At 42.4% G+C, this 15,784-nt stretch overlaps 1 protein-coding gene across 1 annotated transcript; it reads left to right on the top strand.

The window, feature by feature from the left end:
- Positions 1–1,193: 1,193 nt before the first annotated feature.
- Positions 1,194–2,347, top strand: msc (musculin (activated B-cell factor-1)). Its single transcript, XM_083778614.1, has 2 exons — positions 1,194–1,865; positions 2,129–2,347. Exons 1-2 carry the CDS (start codon positions 1,440–1,442, stop codon positions 2,210–2,212), a joined length of 510 nt encoding a protein of 169 aa, XP_083634740.1. The 5' UTR covers positions 1,194–1,439; the 3' UTR covers positions 2,213–2,347.
- Positions 2,348–15,784: the final 13,437 nt, after the last annotated feature.

Here is a 15,784-nt window from a genome sequence, read left to right as displayed (position 1 = left end):
TCATTCTTTTTTCTTGCTCTGTTCTCGCACCATAATATCCTGCCCTCTGCCCTGGGAGGAGGCTGTTGACAGGCTACCTTCAATTTGCAGTTACATAAATAATAAGACTAGGAAAAATAGAAAAACTAGTGTGTGTGTGTGTGTGTGTGTGTGTGTGTGTGTGTGTGTGTGTGTGTGTGTGTGTGTGTGTGTGTGTGTGTGTGTGTGTGTGTTCACAAACGTATGATACTGTATATGAACGCAAACAGGTACTGTATATATTTTGCCACATTTTTGGTTGAAATTATCATGTAAATGAAACATGAAGAAAGAGGTCTACAGAACGAGAGCTATTGTCAGTGCCAAGTCATCATTAATCCTAATAAAGAATTTCAATCATGGCATGACAGCTACTGGATCGTTCCCGATCTCTTAGGTTAGACACTGTATTGACGGATAGTTCGCCTACAGCCCATCATGGTATAAGAGCAAAATCAGATATGGAAGGGATGTTCTCAAGTCAGTAAAAAAGAGGGAGGAAATTAAACAAGGAAAGGATCGATGGAAAGAGAAGTACTGTGGCACCCTGGGAATAAAGATGATGTGCCCCCCCACCCCCTGCCCCACCACGCCCATGCCAGCCCTCCAGATGTCGTGGGAAACGATAACAGCTGGGGCTGATGCACACAGGCTGCGTGTGAAAGGCGGCTACATCTGCAGAAACCCTATCCCTCTGTGAAACTGGCAGAGGATTAGCCACTTTTGATAAGGTCCTCGAGACATTTCTATTACCAGGACACATCTGTGAGAGAGACACACTTCAGAAGTGCACGCCATTATAGGCCAACTGTAGTCAGGTTACTGGAGCAGTGCATGCTGATAACTATCCCAATATTTCAATTTCATGGAAGGACTACATTTGTAGAGTCAGTGTCCACCTATTGGTTTTGAACCAACATCCCTGGCTTAGCTCTTCTAAACAATGTGTTGAATGTGGCCATGATCAGGCTGCAGATTATGTGCCTGTCAGAGTTATTAACAAAGTCCAAACAGAGGCAGTGTGTTGAGGTCGTGTTCTGAGGTCACGGTGGGCTGCAGAAAAGGGGGTGGGGAAAAGTTCTGGGGGGATGGGGAGCAGTGGTCGTGCCAAGTCCAGAACACTTAAATTAGGCGGCATGAGGGCAGTTTTCAGCTTATAGAGGGAGCATGCAGCAGCCTTATGTCAGCCTCAAGTATTTGTCTTAATTCCATTATTCAAGGGATGAAATCTTAAAGCAGTGGACTGGAATATATTCTTTGCAGTTCTTGTACTACTGTAGTTCTAGCAGTACTTTTGGGATCAATTTAAGTAATGTATGTAGTAGACCTTGGCTATCATTTGTGATTAACAGATAAGACAGTTTTTGTGGTAACAGACTTCCAGAAAGGATACGCCACCTGGGTGCTGCTCAGCAACAGTTATGTCCACTGGTTCAGTAGCAAGCGACACGGAAGACTTTGAGATCTATCACAGGAGGACATCCGCCCCTTTGGAGAAGACCAGGCGGAGTATTGCCTGTTACCATTCAAACGAGTATTCAGATGAGGAGTTCTGTGATGGGGTCGAAGGGAAGAGCAAACAAGAGCGCAAAATGTCCAGCAGGTCCCATCAGAAGCATACGCATCAGACGCAAACGCGGAACGCGGCCAACGCACGGGAGAGGGCGCGGATGAGAGTGCTGAGCAAAGCTTTCTCCAGACTCAAAACCACCCTGCCGTGGGTACCAGCAGACACCAAACTATCTAAACTGGACACGCTGAGACTCGCCACAAGCTATATCTCTCACCTCAGGCAACTTCTACAGGATGACAGACTCGAGCACAGCTTCGTTCACCCGGTTAATCTGGTAGGAACTCAATTTTAGCTTGTCATGTAATATGTACTATGTTGCACCACGGTAAGTGAATAAAATGTGTTTCAAATTACTGTGATGCAAGGAAAAGGTGTTTAATGTGCTAAAATGGAAAATGCCCAATCACTTATCTTAAATTAAGTGACTGTGTTTTCATTTGACTTGGCCTGCAACAAACTAATTACTAGGCTACTTCCATGTAATGCCGATTTCGAATTCGAAATCTGTTAATCATAAACCATGCTCTTTCATTCCAGACGTGGCCATTTGTGATGTCAGGGCGATCAGAGGACAACCAAGACATCTCCTCAACGGCCAGACTTTGTGGAGCAACCGCATAGGACCCCTCTCATGGATCCACATTGTAGACCAGTGGTTCTCAAACTTTTATATGTCAAGATCAAAACCGATATACTGTCTGTGTGCATGTGGTCGCAGACCCTCATCTTAAAACGGTTTGCCAGGGACCTCCAGAAGAGAAGATTTGTGTTTATTATAACATTTTCAAAACATTTTCGATAGTTCAAAAAAATTTCAAAAATAGCAGATGTACAAGCTCGCAGGGCAGCACGAGGCATTTTTTTTAATAGCAAATGTATAATAAATGGTTGAAGTCAAATGATTGTGATGCTACATTAAATACTTTAGCTGGAGACCCCCTGGAACTCGGACCACAGTTTGAGAAACAATGTTGTAGACAATGGGTGCTTCACCAACAGCATTTGTTTCATGAAGTTTGGTGCAGACAAAAGGTCTGTCCAGAACATTGCCCCGGCCCAGACTTGCTCCGGCCCCATCTCTCCCTCTAAATGTCTAACATGAACTCTTATCATCCTGCTGTGTAGGCTATTGGCTACTCCAAGTTACAAGGAGCAGAGAGACCTTGTCTTGTAGCTATTTTTCTATTTGTGCAACTTTGACGCTATGTTTACACTGGACTCAGTGCCTTGTCTTTGGCTATTTGTGGTTCTTCGGTTAAATGTTTTGTGAACTACCAGTTGTGTGTGTGCCATTATTTGACAATGTATGATGAAAACTAACAGCGTCCCATCAACATGACTCAAATCGACAGTATTATGAAATTTATGACCATCGATAGGCTTTTTTAAGCTCTAGAAATACTGTTTCCCTTGAATGGCCATGTAAAGCTGTGAATTTTGAGTGTACCTACCTAATCACCTCACAGCAGTAATGTTATCTAATGTCACCTGGACATAATCTATCACCCAGGCCATTATGTGTAACTAGCCTACATTTTGTACAATTATTTATTTTGATGACTGTATCTTTATGATTCCTGCGTCTGTTAGTATAGATTACTTTATATGGACTGAATACATTTGTGTCAATTGTATACTATTATCAAAGAACTAATTGCCACCCTGTTAGTCTTTCATTTATTTAATCTTCCAATATATACAGCATTGTATATGGATATGAAAGACACATCTATTGTTTGCAACATAATATGATCATACTATGATGTATTTGGGGGCTAGATCGAGTTTTATGTAGGTAAAGTGGGGCATTTTGGCCAAGAACAGTCGCTTTAAAATATGATATTTTATTTGTTAAAAAAACGTTTGTTAAACAATTAAAGCTCTATATTTTTTATAGTAATCATTTCTACAGAGTGTTTGTTTAGTAACAGGAGTCTCTCCATCTCCAGCAGTTGAGTTTCATTTTCAGGTGGATCACCAATTTCATCCAATCAGGAAAGAGAGCCCATTTATCAGCTTCAATTTTGTTTGATCCAATTCTAAATAATTGTGTCCGCTCATTTCTTTGATTCATCACTTCCAAACGTTCCAGCTGTATTGTTTATGAGTTCTCACCTAACTGGATGTAAGTGTTTACTAATGAGCAGAGGAGACAGGGAGACCCCTGTTACTGAACAAAATGTGACCCACCGTGAATGAGAGCCTGTCATTGGATTATTATTCATTTTTGTTTTTTCACGTCCTATGAATGCAGGGAATCATAGATTCAAATTGACATACTATTGTTTGTTCAGTTTGACCCACCAGTTTTGGAGATATGGCTTATAGAGTAATGTCTTCAAAAAACAGCGAGTTGATAAAACAGGCTTGAAAGGTTCACTTCTGTGAAGCATTTATGTCATATTTACATGTCGGTTTCAGCTTCATTTATTTCAGACATGCTCTATTAAGAGCCTGCCTGTGCTATTAACACATTTTGGATAAAAAATAAATACATTCAGTTTGTCTCCTCTGGTGAAATGCTGGAGGTTGCACGATGACAGGCCCTCAGTCAAATCTGGTCACAAATAGCAATGATTATTATGGGGGATACAGAGCCATTTAAAAAAAAATACAATGGAAAATATCACTAACATCCCCTTAAATGGTGAAATCAAATGCAGAGAATGAGATGCAGGGTTAACGTATAGAACTGTATAGAAATGTACAGTAATTCCTGACTGTAGCAAAAGTATAAGCCTTTCACCTTTCCAATATTGATTTGGAGTGTAACTTTTAATGAAGAGAACTTCATTCCAAGGTTTTTATGGGTAGCTTTGTTGAAAATGTATTTCAAAATGATTGGCCAACTAAGGTATTTCCCTTGTGATGGATGGATTGGATGCAATATACATCATGTTCTCTATGTTGAGGCAATCATATCTGATTTACAGGGTCCTCAAACCTCTCACTTCACAGCACCCTGAATGTATGATATAAAAAAAAAACTACTGTAGATCGTTTTGGTTTAACAGTGAAACATGGTTTATGACATAAACTAGGCACAATTTCAAAATGTGAGGGAGCTAGTAAAACCTCTTCACAAAACATCAGATTTGTGCCATGTCACATTGTCACAGATCTAATCCGCTGGCTGGCAAGTACTGTAAGAATTCCTGCAGACATAGAATGCCGACACAGAATGCCGTTTGTCCTACAGTACATTTGAGACAATACATGACACAAAGCATGTGTCAAAGGTTCAGGAATTAATGAAAGTGCATTATGCACACATGACATGAGCAAAGAAAGTTAAAATCAATGGCAGTGATCTCTTCATGTGTTATTACTTTTAAGTTTTATTCCTAATAATCCCCAAAATGATGTGTGTACAGATGGATAGAGCCCTTGGTCTGGGAAGTGCAGTGGGACAGACTGATAGAGTAGACGGAGGAGAACAGAGGGAAGGAACTTATGGAAGACTTTTCATCAGGTTCCTGGAGAGTTGCAGCTGTTGGTGAGTTTCCCAGGACTCTGAAGGGCTCTCTTGGGAGAAACAAGCCACTGTAGGTCCTGACCAGCTAATGAGCCAGCTTCTCACACTAGTTCAACTAAGATTCTTCTTCTTGCACCACCCATTTCAAAGGTAGCCTAACAAGGCATTTGTTTATTAATTATGCTTTGCTAGAGAGAGATGATGTAACCAATGCCAAACCACAGCGATGATGAACAATTAGTACATGACAGCAGTTGGTGGCAAGTTTTATTTGGTGTCTATCAGTTGTTTTTTGTTCCATCACTGACATCTAGTGGCGAAGAAGGAGATGGTCAGAATAAATGCAGGCCCTTTCTTATGGAAGGTCCATCGCTTTTTTACAGTTTATATGCCTGCTAACTAGACTGCTAACTAGACTTGCACCTCCCATATGGCATTTCCTCCTTTTGCGCAGGATTCCTATTTTTGATATATATATATATACGTGTATATGTCACAGTACGATTGATAAACCAGTCAGATTGAAAAAGGTGCACTCGGTTTCACCTACGGAGGCACCGACTGAAGTTGACTTGAGCCACGAGAGACACTGCCGAGTGAGCTTACGGGAGCGAGCCGTGTCGAGAGTTGCGAAGTCACCTTCAGTCGACTCAGCACTGTCAGAGTTATGTACCATTAGGGACAGAATCTTAAATCATCTATAGATATTGTATACACATCATAGAACACAAGCAGCAGCTGAGCGAAGAAATAAACTACGGGTAGAAACATTTGCTCTTAGTCTTGGAGCACAGGCCAGGTAGTATAGGTCAATCTTAGCCAATCAGGATAAAATATGAAAATCAAACATGACTATAGATATAATGGGTACGGATTTGAGCAACAAAACAAAAAAAAGTTTGCAAAAATTGGCATGCTGGTGGCGCTATGATAAGCCAGTGTGAATGTGCGTGCAAAGTTTCACAGCAATCGAAGTCTGGGTTCATGATTTGAGGCATTTTGTTCTAAATGAGCCACTCCTGCAAACTTTGAAAGACAATCTTAGACCATCAGGATGGAATATGACAGATGTGTGTTGATCACATGACTATAGAGTATGTGTACCGATTTGTGTGACGTTTGGACAGAATCTAACACAGGCCATATTGGGGCTCAGGTTCTGCTCTGGCCTTGTGTTACATGCACAGTTTCACGCAGAGCCAAGAGCCAGGCCAAAGGTACCAGGGATTAGGTGTACACAGACGGTCGGCCTGGCGGAGACAGGTTCCTGATCTAAAAAGAAAGAAACTAAGAAAGAAATGGTCATCATGACAGGCCTACATAGACATAGGTTTTGCCTCCAAGCCAGCCATGGGGGGGGGGGGGGGCTTCTAGTGTCTAGGTAAGTGTTATGTGATTTTATATATTTTTTATCCCACGATTTTGTAACCCATTTTTCACCCCTGTGTCAATCTTCTAATGTGATCCTGGGCTCTACACACCCTCCGCCAACCTGGGGAGAGCAACGGACTTAACTCATGCTTCCTTCATGCCTGAGTGTCCAAGTTGCTCCTTTACACCTGACAGGGGGGAGTTTCCCTGGTTGGACGTAGCGCGTGGAAGGAACACGTTATTCCAACCAGTTCCTTTCCCCTCCATCAGGCGCCCCGGCTGGCCAGGGGGAGGCAGTTTAGAGACCAGGATTACTGCATGTTTTTGTGAGGGTACCTACAGTACCCTAGGGGACACGGGGAGAACATGCAAACATGCAAAGGCCCTTTCGCCAACCCTGCCTTCGGGTATGGGCACTGATGACACGGAGGAGGAAACACGCCGCCAGCACCCACAGCGCCCCAAGCGGGAATCGAACCCAGGACCTTCTAGCTGTGAGGCGACAGCACTACCAACTGTGCCACCGTGCCCCGAAGTGTTATGTGATTTTGATAGTTTCTCTGATTTGGTTCCTGCTCAGCCCCGTTTCCCTTTTGCATTTGTAGGACCGTCACCTCGCTATTCATTGTTTTGCACAAATTGAACAAACTATTTCTGTAATCAAGCTTAAGTTTTTGGCACAAACCATCTTAACTTTGTTGCGCCTTTACACCACTAGACCCGGTGTGTCGTAACATGTTCTATGTTTCGGCCCCCAAACTCTGGAATGAACTCCCTAACCATCTCCTCTCCTTCAAAACCTCACTCAAAACACACCTCTTCAGGATAGCTTTCCCCAGCTGAGGCCTCGTTTATCCTTCCTTTTTAACCCTGTACTGTTGTTGTATCTGTTATGTTTTGCTTTGTTTTTTTTCTTATTAAAGTCTGTTCCTAGTGTTCCTATGTAAAGCGCTTTGGGTATTTAGAAAAGCGCTATATAAATTTGAGCTATTATTATTATTATTATGTGTGTAATGTGATTTAAGCTGTTGTAACTGTTGCAGTAATTTAATAACTGGTTGCAATGGAACATGTTTAGTGGCTGTTTCTGTCTATTTCTGAAATTAATTGAATGCTGATGTGAATACACAGTTAATATATTTGAATGTGGCTCTTGGTCACTTCACTTCTGTGAGTTTGCCATTTCCTTGTAAGGTCAAGCTATAGGAGTTGTGGCAGTGTGGCTGTATTGGTTCATGACCCCGTGACACTGTATCTGTCGCCACAGTGACAGTGAGGCTGGAAAATGGTGTCCCACTACTCTGCATTTTGTATTCTGCCCTCTACCTGGTGAACTAACAAAGTGACGAATAAATATATAATAAATACTTACAATACTACCTGCCCTGGATATTAGCACTTAAGGATAATTAGCAACCTTTACAAAACAGGATAACTAAAGACAGGTTTTAAGGCAAGAACACTCTGCTCTGTTGGGCACGCCGTCACTACTCTACTCTAGAGTCACACCAAAACTGACAGCGGCCGTGAATGAAGGATCCAGGTTGACTTTAAAGGGATGGGCAGAATGGTGATTGGAGGATGATTCATCTGCATATTACTGAAGCATGCGCTGTGCTCACTTTTACAAAGTTACAACGATCCCCGATCCCTATGCTGTTACATCTGTAACACACAGCATACAACATAAGCAGCAGCAGCAAACAAAAAAACACACCCATGCGAACTGAGAGGTGCTCTGTGTGTGTGTGTGTGTGTGTGTGTGTGTGTGGGGGGGGGGGGGGGGGGGGGGGTGTGTGTGTGTGTGTGTGTGTGTGTGTCAATCAGCAGCAGCTGCCAGCAGCGGGCAATATTTTGTGGTACAGACATTCCGTGTTCAGACAGACAAAAACAAGGTTCCTACATTACCTTGAGCAGTCTTCTACTTGACTTCATCAGTTGGATAAGTGATGCCAGGGTCAAACTTTGGAACTCATCATAGAGAGATAGAACTCCATCTCTCTAGTTCATCTTCGGATGAGCCCTCCAGCTGTGTCTCAGTAATCTCCATCCTCCATACATCTGGCTAGCTTCGCCAGTACATTCCCCTGCTGGGAGCTCCCGGTACTGATGCGGTCCATCCATTATCCATGTGACACCTATAGTGCCATTCGTAGTCTCATCTCAGCCCGCCATACAGCCCCAATCCTCTCTGGCATTGATTGCCCGCTAGAATCTCAAATTCTTAGGTGTCACCGTCGCAGGTTTGTCTGGCTGCAGCTTGCCTCTATCATCTGTACCATCTTTTCAAGAACTCCGGGGAGGTTGGACTTCCACACAGACAGTGGACATGCCCTTCAGAGCCCTCCATGAAAGTTATTTGATTTCCTCACTTTAAGGTCGCGTTGACCCATGATCCCTGCAGGTATTTAAAGTCAGTTGGATGGTCTGTGAGGGAGTTATAGGTGATAACCTTCATTTATCGCAAGATTGACCAACCATGGCACATAAACTCTGGTCAGGAGCACCAGGTGTCATCAGCATAGTCTAGGTCTGGTGAAAGTAAAGAAAGAGAGAGAGAGAGAGAGAGAGAGAGAGAGAGAGAGAGAGAGAGAGAGAGAGAGAGAGAGAGAGAGAGAGAGAGAGAGAGAGAGAGAGAGAGAGAGAGAGAGAGAGAGAGAGAGAGAGAGAGAGAGAGAGAAAGAAAGAAAGAAAGAAAGAAAGAAAGAAAGAAAGAAAGAAAGAAAGAAAATTCAACTGCAGATCTACATAACATACACACACACACACACACACACACTGTCAGCAATATGTAAATGTTAATGCTAAGCTGTCTTTAGGTAGCCAACTCATCCAATCAGTTTTGGAAAATAAAGAAAGATGACCCAAGGAACTTTAGCCTACATCTTTTGTTTTCACTCTGACTGAATTTCCATGTGGTGAACATTTTTGAATATCAACAACAAAAACAACAAAAACGTATAGGCCCATAGATACTAAATATTTTCAGATGGGGGTTCCTGGCCAAATACTGTAATAGGTATATAGCTGGCATATATTAATTTGGGGGCCATAGGCCTAAAAGCAATGTTTATTTTTCCTCAAACTTCTTACCGTGGTAGGTAGCCTCGGTCCCAGGCTTATTCAGCTGCAAAGAGAAAAGGGTAGAAGGGGGTATAGACAGGTGGCACTTGTGACTTGTCAGCTGACAATTAAGCATTGGTCAAAATTGTCAGTTGTCACTTTTTATGAACTTGATTGTTTTGTTTTGATTCCCACGGTCCGCGCCCCATTGGCCCAAGACCAGCCGTCACCAGCGTCGCCAACACACATCATGCCTTTACAAAGGCATATGGACCAGAGCTAATAAGCAACTATAGTAACGTAAACAAAACCAAAACCGTGTCATTCAGAATTCTCATAAAAAGAGGAGTGGAGGTGTGGACTAGCTGGAGCTGAAAGGGAAAGAAAAGGGGCATGTGGCCGTGGCGCATGAAGAGGATGTCACCGTTTCACCGACTGATTAGTGATTATATCGAGGCTCCACCAGTAAAATAACGAATGATGCTGCTGTGCGTAAGTTACAAAACTACAAACACTATTTCTTATCAGCATGTAGAGCCATTGGAGTGGGGTCCGTAATGTAAGGCCAGCTAATCTATTATAATTTAGTGTAGTATCCTGTTGTAGTAGCTTGTTGATTTTATTTTTGTTTGTTTTTCTCACGCTTTGGTTTTGATCCCACTTCCTGCCTTAATATTGATTAGCTCCTGCTGTGTGAATGAGTCTGTCCAGCAGAGGTCAGCATAGGTTTATATAATTGGTGATGATGATATGCAGGGCAAACTATTCTCTATAGGTCATTTTGGATGTCTGGGTCTTTGTATTTTGTATTCTCAGTCTTCTTACCTAATTTGGTAACCAGCTATTAATAGATCTGATTACATTCCAACTCAAATGAAATAGAATTGTTCAGGTTTCTGATAAACCATGACCTGGACCTTTTCCGCCTTGTGTCTCGCTTTCAGAAATATTTTCTTTTTATTGTTTTTGCTAATTATTTGAATGCCTACTTTTAATTAGAGTTTTACCTTAACTTTATTCAGGTGGAATACATTTCCTTTCATATGAACGAGCATTCTCTCAGCCATCAGGGCTCAGCACAATCCAACATTTTTGTTACAACTGAAACATATTTCGTTTGTAGAAAAATTTCCATGAACAGGAAGGAACTGCAGGTCCAAAGCCAACATTGGGGTTCACTGAGGCTGTCTTTGTTGCTTCCCCAAAAGCACTAACTTTAGGCATTACTGCCGGCAAGAGTCCAGCCTGGATTCTTTGAGCTTTCCAAACCCACTGCAGCATGTTTGTTATTCAATATCCAGTCACTCAATAGCACTAATGAGAAAAGGGATATGTAAATCCCAAACTATTTCAATCACGTTTGGCTAATGTATACACGTCCCCCTGGGGAGATTAGTTCCCGTCCTGTACTCAGGCTTTGTTTATCAAGTACATTCTTTCCAGGTATGAAAATTCTAACCTTTGAACCCGTCGAGGCTGTCATCCTAAAATAGAAATCATATTTAAAAGTTGTGCTTTTCCCCTTTTGAATTGCAGTTATTATATCATTATTGCTGTGGTATTGTATGAGTAAAGTATGGATGTGGATGTGTGTTCTCTTGAAAACTGGCTGTATAGTCACACACACTTGGTCGACTTGCTGATGCGTACGTCCAGAATGAACATCTCCAAGAATGTGCCCTATGAACTAAGCCAGGAGCCGCAGAATTTAGCCAATTGTGAGAGCCTCATAGCCGGGCTTGGGCCGGAGGAAAGTTTAGGAGTGTGACCGTTCTGAAGGTCACTTACATGACATGAGTTTGAGAGGTGGGTTTGTGTGCAAATTAACGAGGCAACTTTCTCTCTGCATTCACAATCATTCTGTATATTTTTAGCAATTTGGAAGGTTTCAGGGGCAAAATGGGATCCAACTCTTTAAAATGCAAAAGTGCAAACAATTCAAGTTAAGAAAACCCCTGGCACTGTGGCGTCGGTATAGCGCTGTGGCCTCACAGCTTAAAAGGTCCTGGGTTCGATTTGCAGAGGGTCCCTGTGTCCCCTAGCGTATACCCTCACATAAACATGCAGTAATCCTGGTCTCTATACTGACTCTCCCTGGAGGGGAAAGGAACTGGTTGGAATTATGTGTTCCTTCCACACACTACGTCCTACCGTGGAAACTCCCCCCTGGCTGTCAGGTGGTAAGAAGCGGCCTGCTCACTCCTCATGCATTGAAGGAAGCATAAGGTCAGTTCGGGGCTCTCCCCAGGTTGGCAGAGGGAGAGTAGCGCCCAGGATTAATAGCTTAGGCAATTGGCACGGGGTGAAAAAATGGGTTAAAAACGCTAAGTGTGAGTGACTTTCACTCAGTATACTGTAGTGTACTGTAAATGAACGATAGATAGAGAGAGAGAGAGAGACAGAGAGAGAGAGATATCTGACTTGTATGTGAGACTTCCTGTTACTCTGTGGAGATGACACACTCCTCTGTTAGGCAGGTGATTGGGTTACAGCGCGGGAGTGGCAGCCTCCTCTCAGGAGAGAATGGAGCCTCTTTGTGGCGGGATGAGCTGGAAGCTCTGAAGGGGAAGGTCGAGTCAGAGAGAGAGAGAGAAAGAGAGAGATATAGCGGGGGGGGGGGGGGGGGGGGAGAAAGAGAGAAGAGGCAGTGTGCATAAATTGTTGAGGAGGGCTATGTTGGGTGAGGATGCGTTGGGTGGTAGATATGGAGGGTGGGGGTCAGAGGTTGACAAAACAACAACATCCATCCCAAGCCCTGCAGTCCTCTCTCTCTCCTTCTCTCTCTCTCTCTCTCTCTCTCTCTCTCTCTTGCCTCCCTCGTCTCTTTCCCATTGTTTCCCCAGCCAGGCGCTGGAACAGACCAGAACAGGAGGTGAATATCAGTGCTGGCTGGCTGGCTGCTTGAGCAGCCACTCTGCCGCTGCCTGGGTGGTGTCCCAGTATAGACGCTGCCAACGAATCGAGAACCTGGGAGAAACAGATATTAGTTTGTGCTCTCGGGGCATGCGGAGGTATCCTCGCCCTGTTTACAAGCAATGGGCGTCGGCCTCTGGCCCATTATCCTCCCCTAACCATTCCGTCTCCCTCAACAAAGGGATTTACACCAACAGGCTCTCTCAATAGGCTTGTCTTTCCTCCACGCTGACTGCATATTTCTCTATTGTCTCCTGAGTTTCTGGGGAAAAGTGTGTTCATGGACATGTTCGCACACATGCGTGTGCATGTGCGCAAAAGAGCACACACACAGACACACACACACGCGCACGCACACACACACACAGACACAGACACACACACACACACATACCTGCAAACACAAAACGTACGCTGAATACCTTATTCATTTATGTACACCTACAAAAGCCCAGGTGACAGTTAGTTACACAGTGTTTGTGTAATATATTGTTGTAATTTCTCTGACAATCATTTCTTGACGATCATGATTATTGGTGTTGGATGAAATACATAACAGCAATTTTGTGAGATTGAAATAAGCTTACATTTCTAAAATAATTGACATTGTTCATTGTTCTAAGTTGGGGTGTCGTACTGTCATTGCAGCACGTGCTGTGACAAAGTCCTTTGTTTCCTGGAATTAAAGCATTTCTAATTCTAATTCATACTTTAGAGAAAAAGTGGAGATTGAAAAAATATCATATTTTCAATTGAAAAATATAGTACCAGTAAATATATTACCGGTAATACCGTATATTTGTAGAGTGATGTTGCACACATTTTCTGATGTATAAATTAGGCATTATTTTCTAGGGTGATGCCAGACACCGCCCCAATACCTATACCAGTGAGGTCAGAAGAATTTGTTTAGCTAAAAAGTGAATTCTTCTGACCCTGTCAGTGGAGCTTTCACACAGTCTGAGTCACTTTCATTCCCACAGTGGCATATTCTTCCCTAATTCATCATCATCTGACTTTACAAAGATGGTCACAGCCTGACAATGGAGATAATATTTTCCCTTTCACAATGGCTCCCAGTCCCCGCTCTGGGCGAAGGGCTCAGTCGCTGTAAGTTGCCTGGGTTTTCCAGCCCTTGTCAGCCAGTGGGCCCGGCCCAGTGGAGAAATGAGTCCCCACGTTGCTTAAAGGCCCAACCTGTCAGCAGTCCAGAGGGATTAGCCATTCATGGCTTGCGTATTGTTCTCCAGGCCACAATGGGCTTGCATGGGGCCCGGCCCTTTGTCATCAACTCTGTTGTGACTTCTTCTGGGGTAAGAAAGGTGTAACACACCTGCAACTATGGATTAGAACCTTTTTTTTCTGCTTCTTCTTTTTTTGACCTGTTTTTTCTCTCTTTTTTTCTTCTTTTTTTTCCTCCTCTCTGTCTACGTCTTTGTTTCTTTTCTGACACATGGCCCATGGCAGTGTCCACCACATCAAAAGGAGCGTTCTTAAAAAAGAAGAAGAAGAAGGGAAAAAAACGTAGATTCTCCTGGCCAACACCCAGAGCCATATTATATTATAATGAGAAATGTGAGGAATACATTTAGACCACTGTTGTGGTTTTACCTTGTGAAGTTGTAAGGTGTGTGTGTGTGCGTTTGTGTGTGTGTGTGCGTGTGTGCGTGCGTGTAGAGAGGTTTACCTGTGATAGTGTATCCTACTGGTCTACCCAAAAGACAAAAAAAGTCAACAAAATCATGACATTACATTTAACCATTTAAACCCTACAGTATATACTTTTCTGCCTGCAGGGTCCTCAGGGCCCTATATTTTTTTTTCCCCACCAAAAATATTTTCTACACCAAATATTTTTGCTTGAAAATAGCCAATCTGCAAAGTGCCAATGTGTCGTGGTTCAAAACGTTGTGAGCTGTAGATCAGCTATTTTCGCTGAATGTTCAACCCAGAATTGGGTTCATATGGTTAAGGAACAAATTCATGATGAACAAACAAATTATTTTATACCAGTATTTAAACTGCTAATGCTATTTTACAGAGATCCTTCATTTCAATCAATCCGATTTCATGTTGGGGATGTTGGAACCACAACATCCCAACTAAATGTCAGAAAGTATTTCTTTGCAAAACATCAGTCTTATTTTGACAGGCCTGCATCACCTTTAACCTTGTGGAAAAAAATGGTCTGCCAGGGGGTTCTGATGGCCACGTACAAAGAACTAAAACTGAAATCCCGCTCTGGTGTTTTTCTAAGAGGCTTGAACTCCTTATGACCACATCAGAAAGCTGAGCGCGATTTCATGCCTATCACGCTGAACGTGATGTCTTAAAAATGTTGGTGGAAAGGAGAAAGTTATTGAGATGTGGTCTCTTTTTTTGTTTATTGCTTCTTAAGACTGGGGGTCTGGTCTCTACAGGTGCAATAAGAAAAGTCTTGGCCTTTGAAAGAGATAGTCAAAATATGAATAAAAATACAATATGTAACTAGTTACAACTAACAACGATGTCTTCATGTATCAATTAACCCGTTAATTCTAAAAATGTGTTCTAAATCAGTTTTCTGGCCTCATCTCAGTCCATCTCAAAATATTTTGTTCCAGGGACCCCCAGAAGCAAAAATTTTAGTTAGAAATGTTTGCTTTAAAAATATATATTCAAAATGTTTCATAATTACTCGAAAAATAGCAGATCTACAAGATCATAGCACGGCTATGAGCTTGTATATTTGCAACTTCTCTTTTTTGTGTAAAGCAAGTGGTTCAAATGATTGTGATGCTACATTAACTAAAATGACAGATGCTTTCCCGGTTTTAATGTGTTCATCTTTAATAATATATTATTTATGGTAACTTCAGTTGAATGCTTCCTGTAAGTCCATATTGAAAACTGCATGCTCGGAGAACAAAAGTCACCCCAGTTGATAATTTATTTTACTGGCAAACGTTCGTCTCTGAGTCACGGCAGACTTTTGTTACTCAGGTGAACCCTCATGTTTAATTTACACTCCTTCATGAATAACTAAATACTGCCAGTCTGAGTCAGGCATAGTAGAATATGAGAAGCCACACCTTACCATGTTAAATCACACAACATCAACTATTTTTTCATATGACGGTGAAATGTTCATCAGTTTTAATCTTGTTTTAACTCGAGACCTGAGGCTGATTCTACAAATGCCTTCTAAATCAGTAGTTCTCACACTTTCAAGATTTTTCAAAAATAGCAGTGCTATTTTCGAATAGCCAACTCTAAAACACACAGATGCTTTCCCTGTTTCAATGGGTTAAATATGGTATCTCATAGTTTTCTAAATTACTACAACTTGGTAGAGTTGACCGGAGTAGGGATACGGATAAACAGCACAAACT

The sequence above is a fragment of the Protomyctophum parallelum genome (assembly GCF_964188405.1).
Source record: "Protomyctophum parallelum genome assembly, chromosome: 12".
Taxonomy (NCBI): Eukaryota; Metazoa; Chordata; class Actinopteri; order Myctophiformes; family Myctophidae; genus Protomyctophum; species Protomyctophum parallelum.
This window is presented reverse-complemented; position numbering and strand designations above follow the sequence as displayed.

Coding starts and splice junctions, on each gene's coding strand:
- msc (XM_083778614.1), top strand. CDS start 1,440: ATGTCCACTGGTTCAGTAGCAAGCGACACGGAAGACTTTGAGATCTAT. Junction 1,866..2,128: donor TCGTTCACCCGGTTAATCTG/GTAGGAACTCAA, acceptor CTTTCATTCCAG/ACGTGGCCATTTGTGATGTC.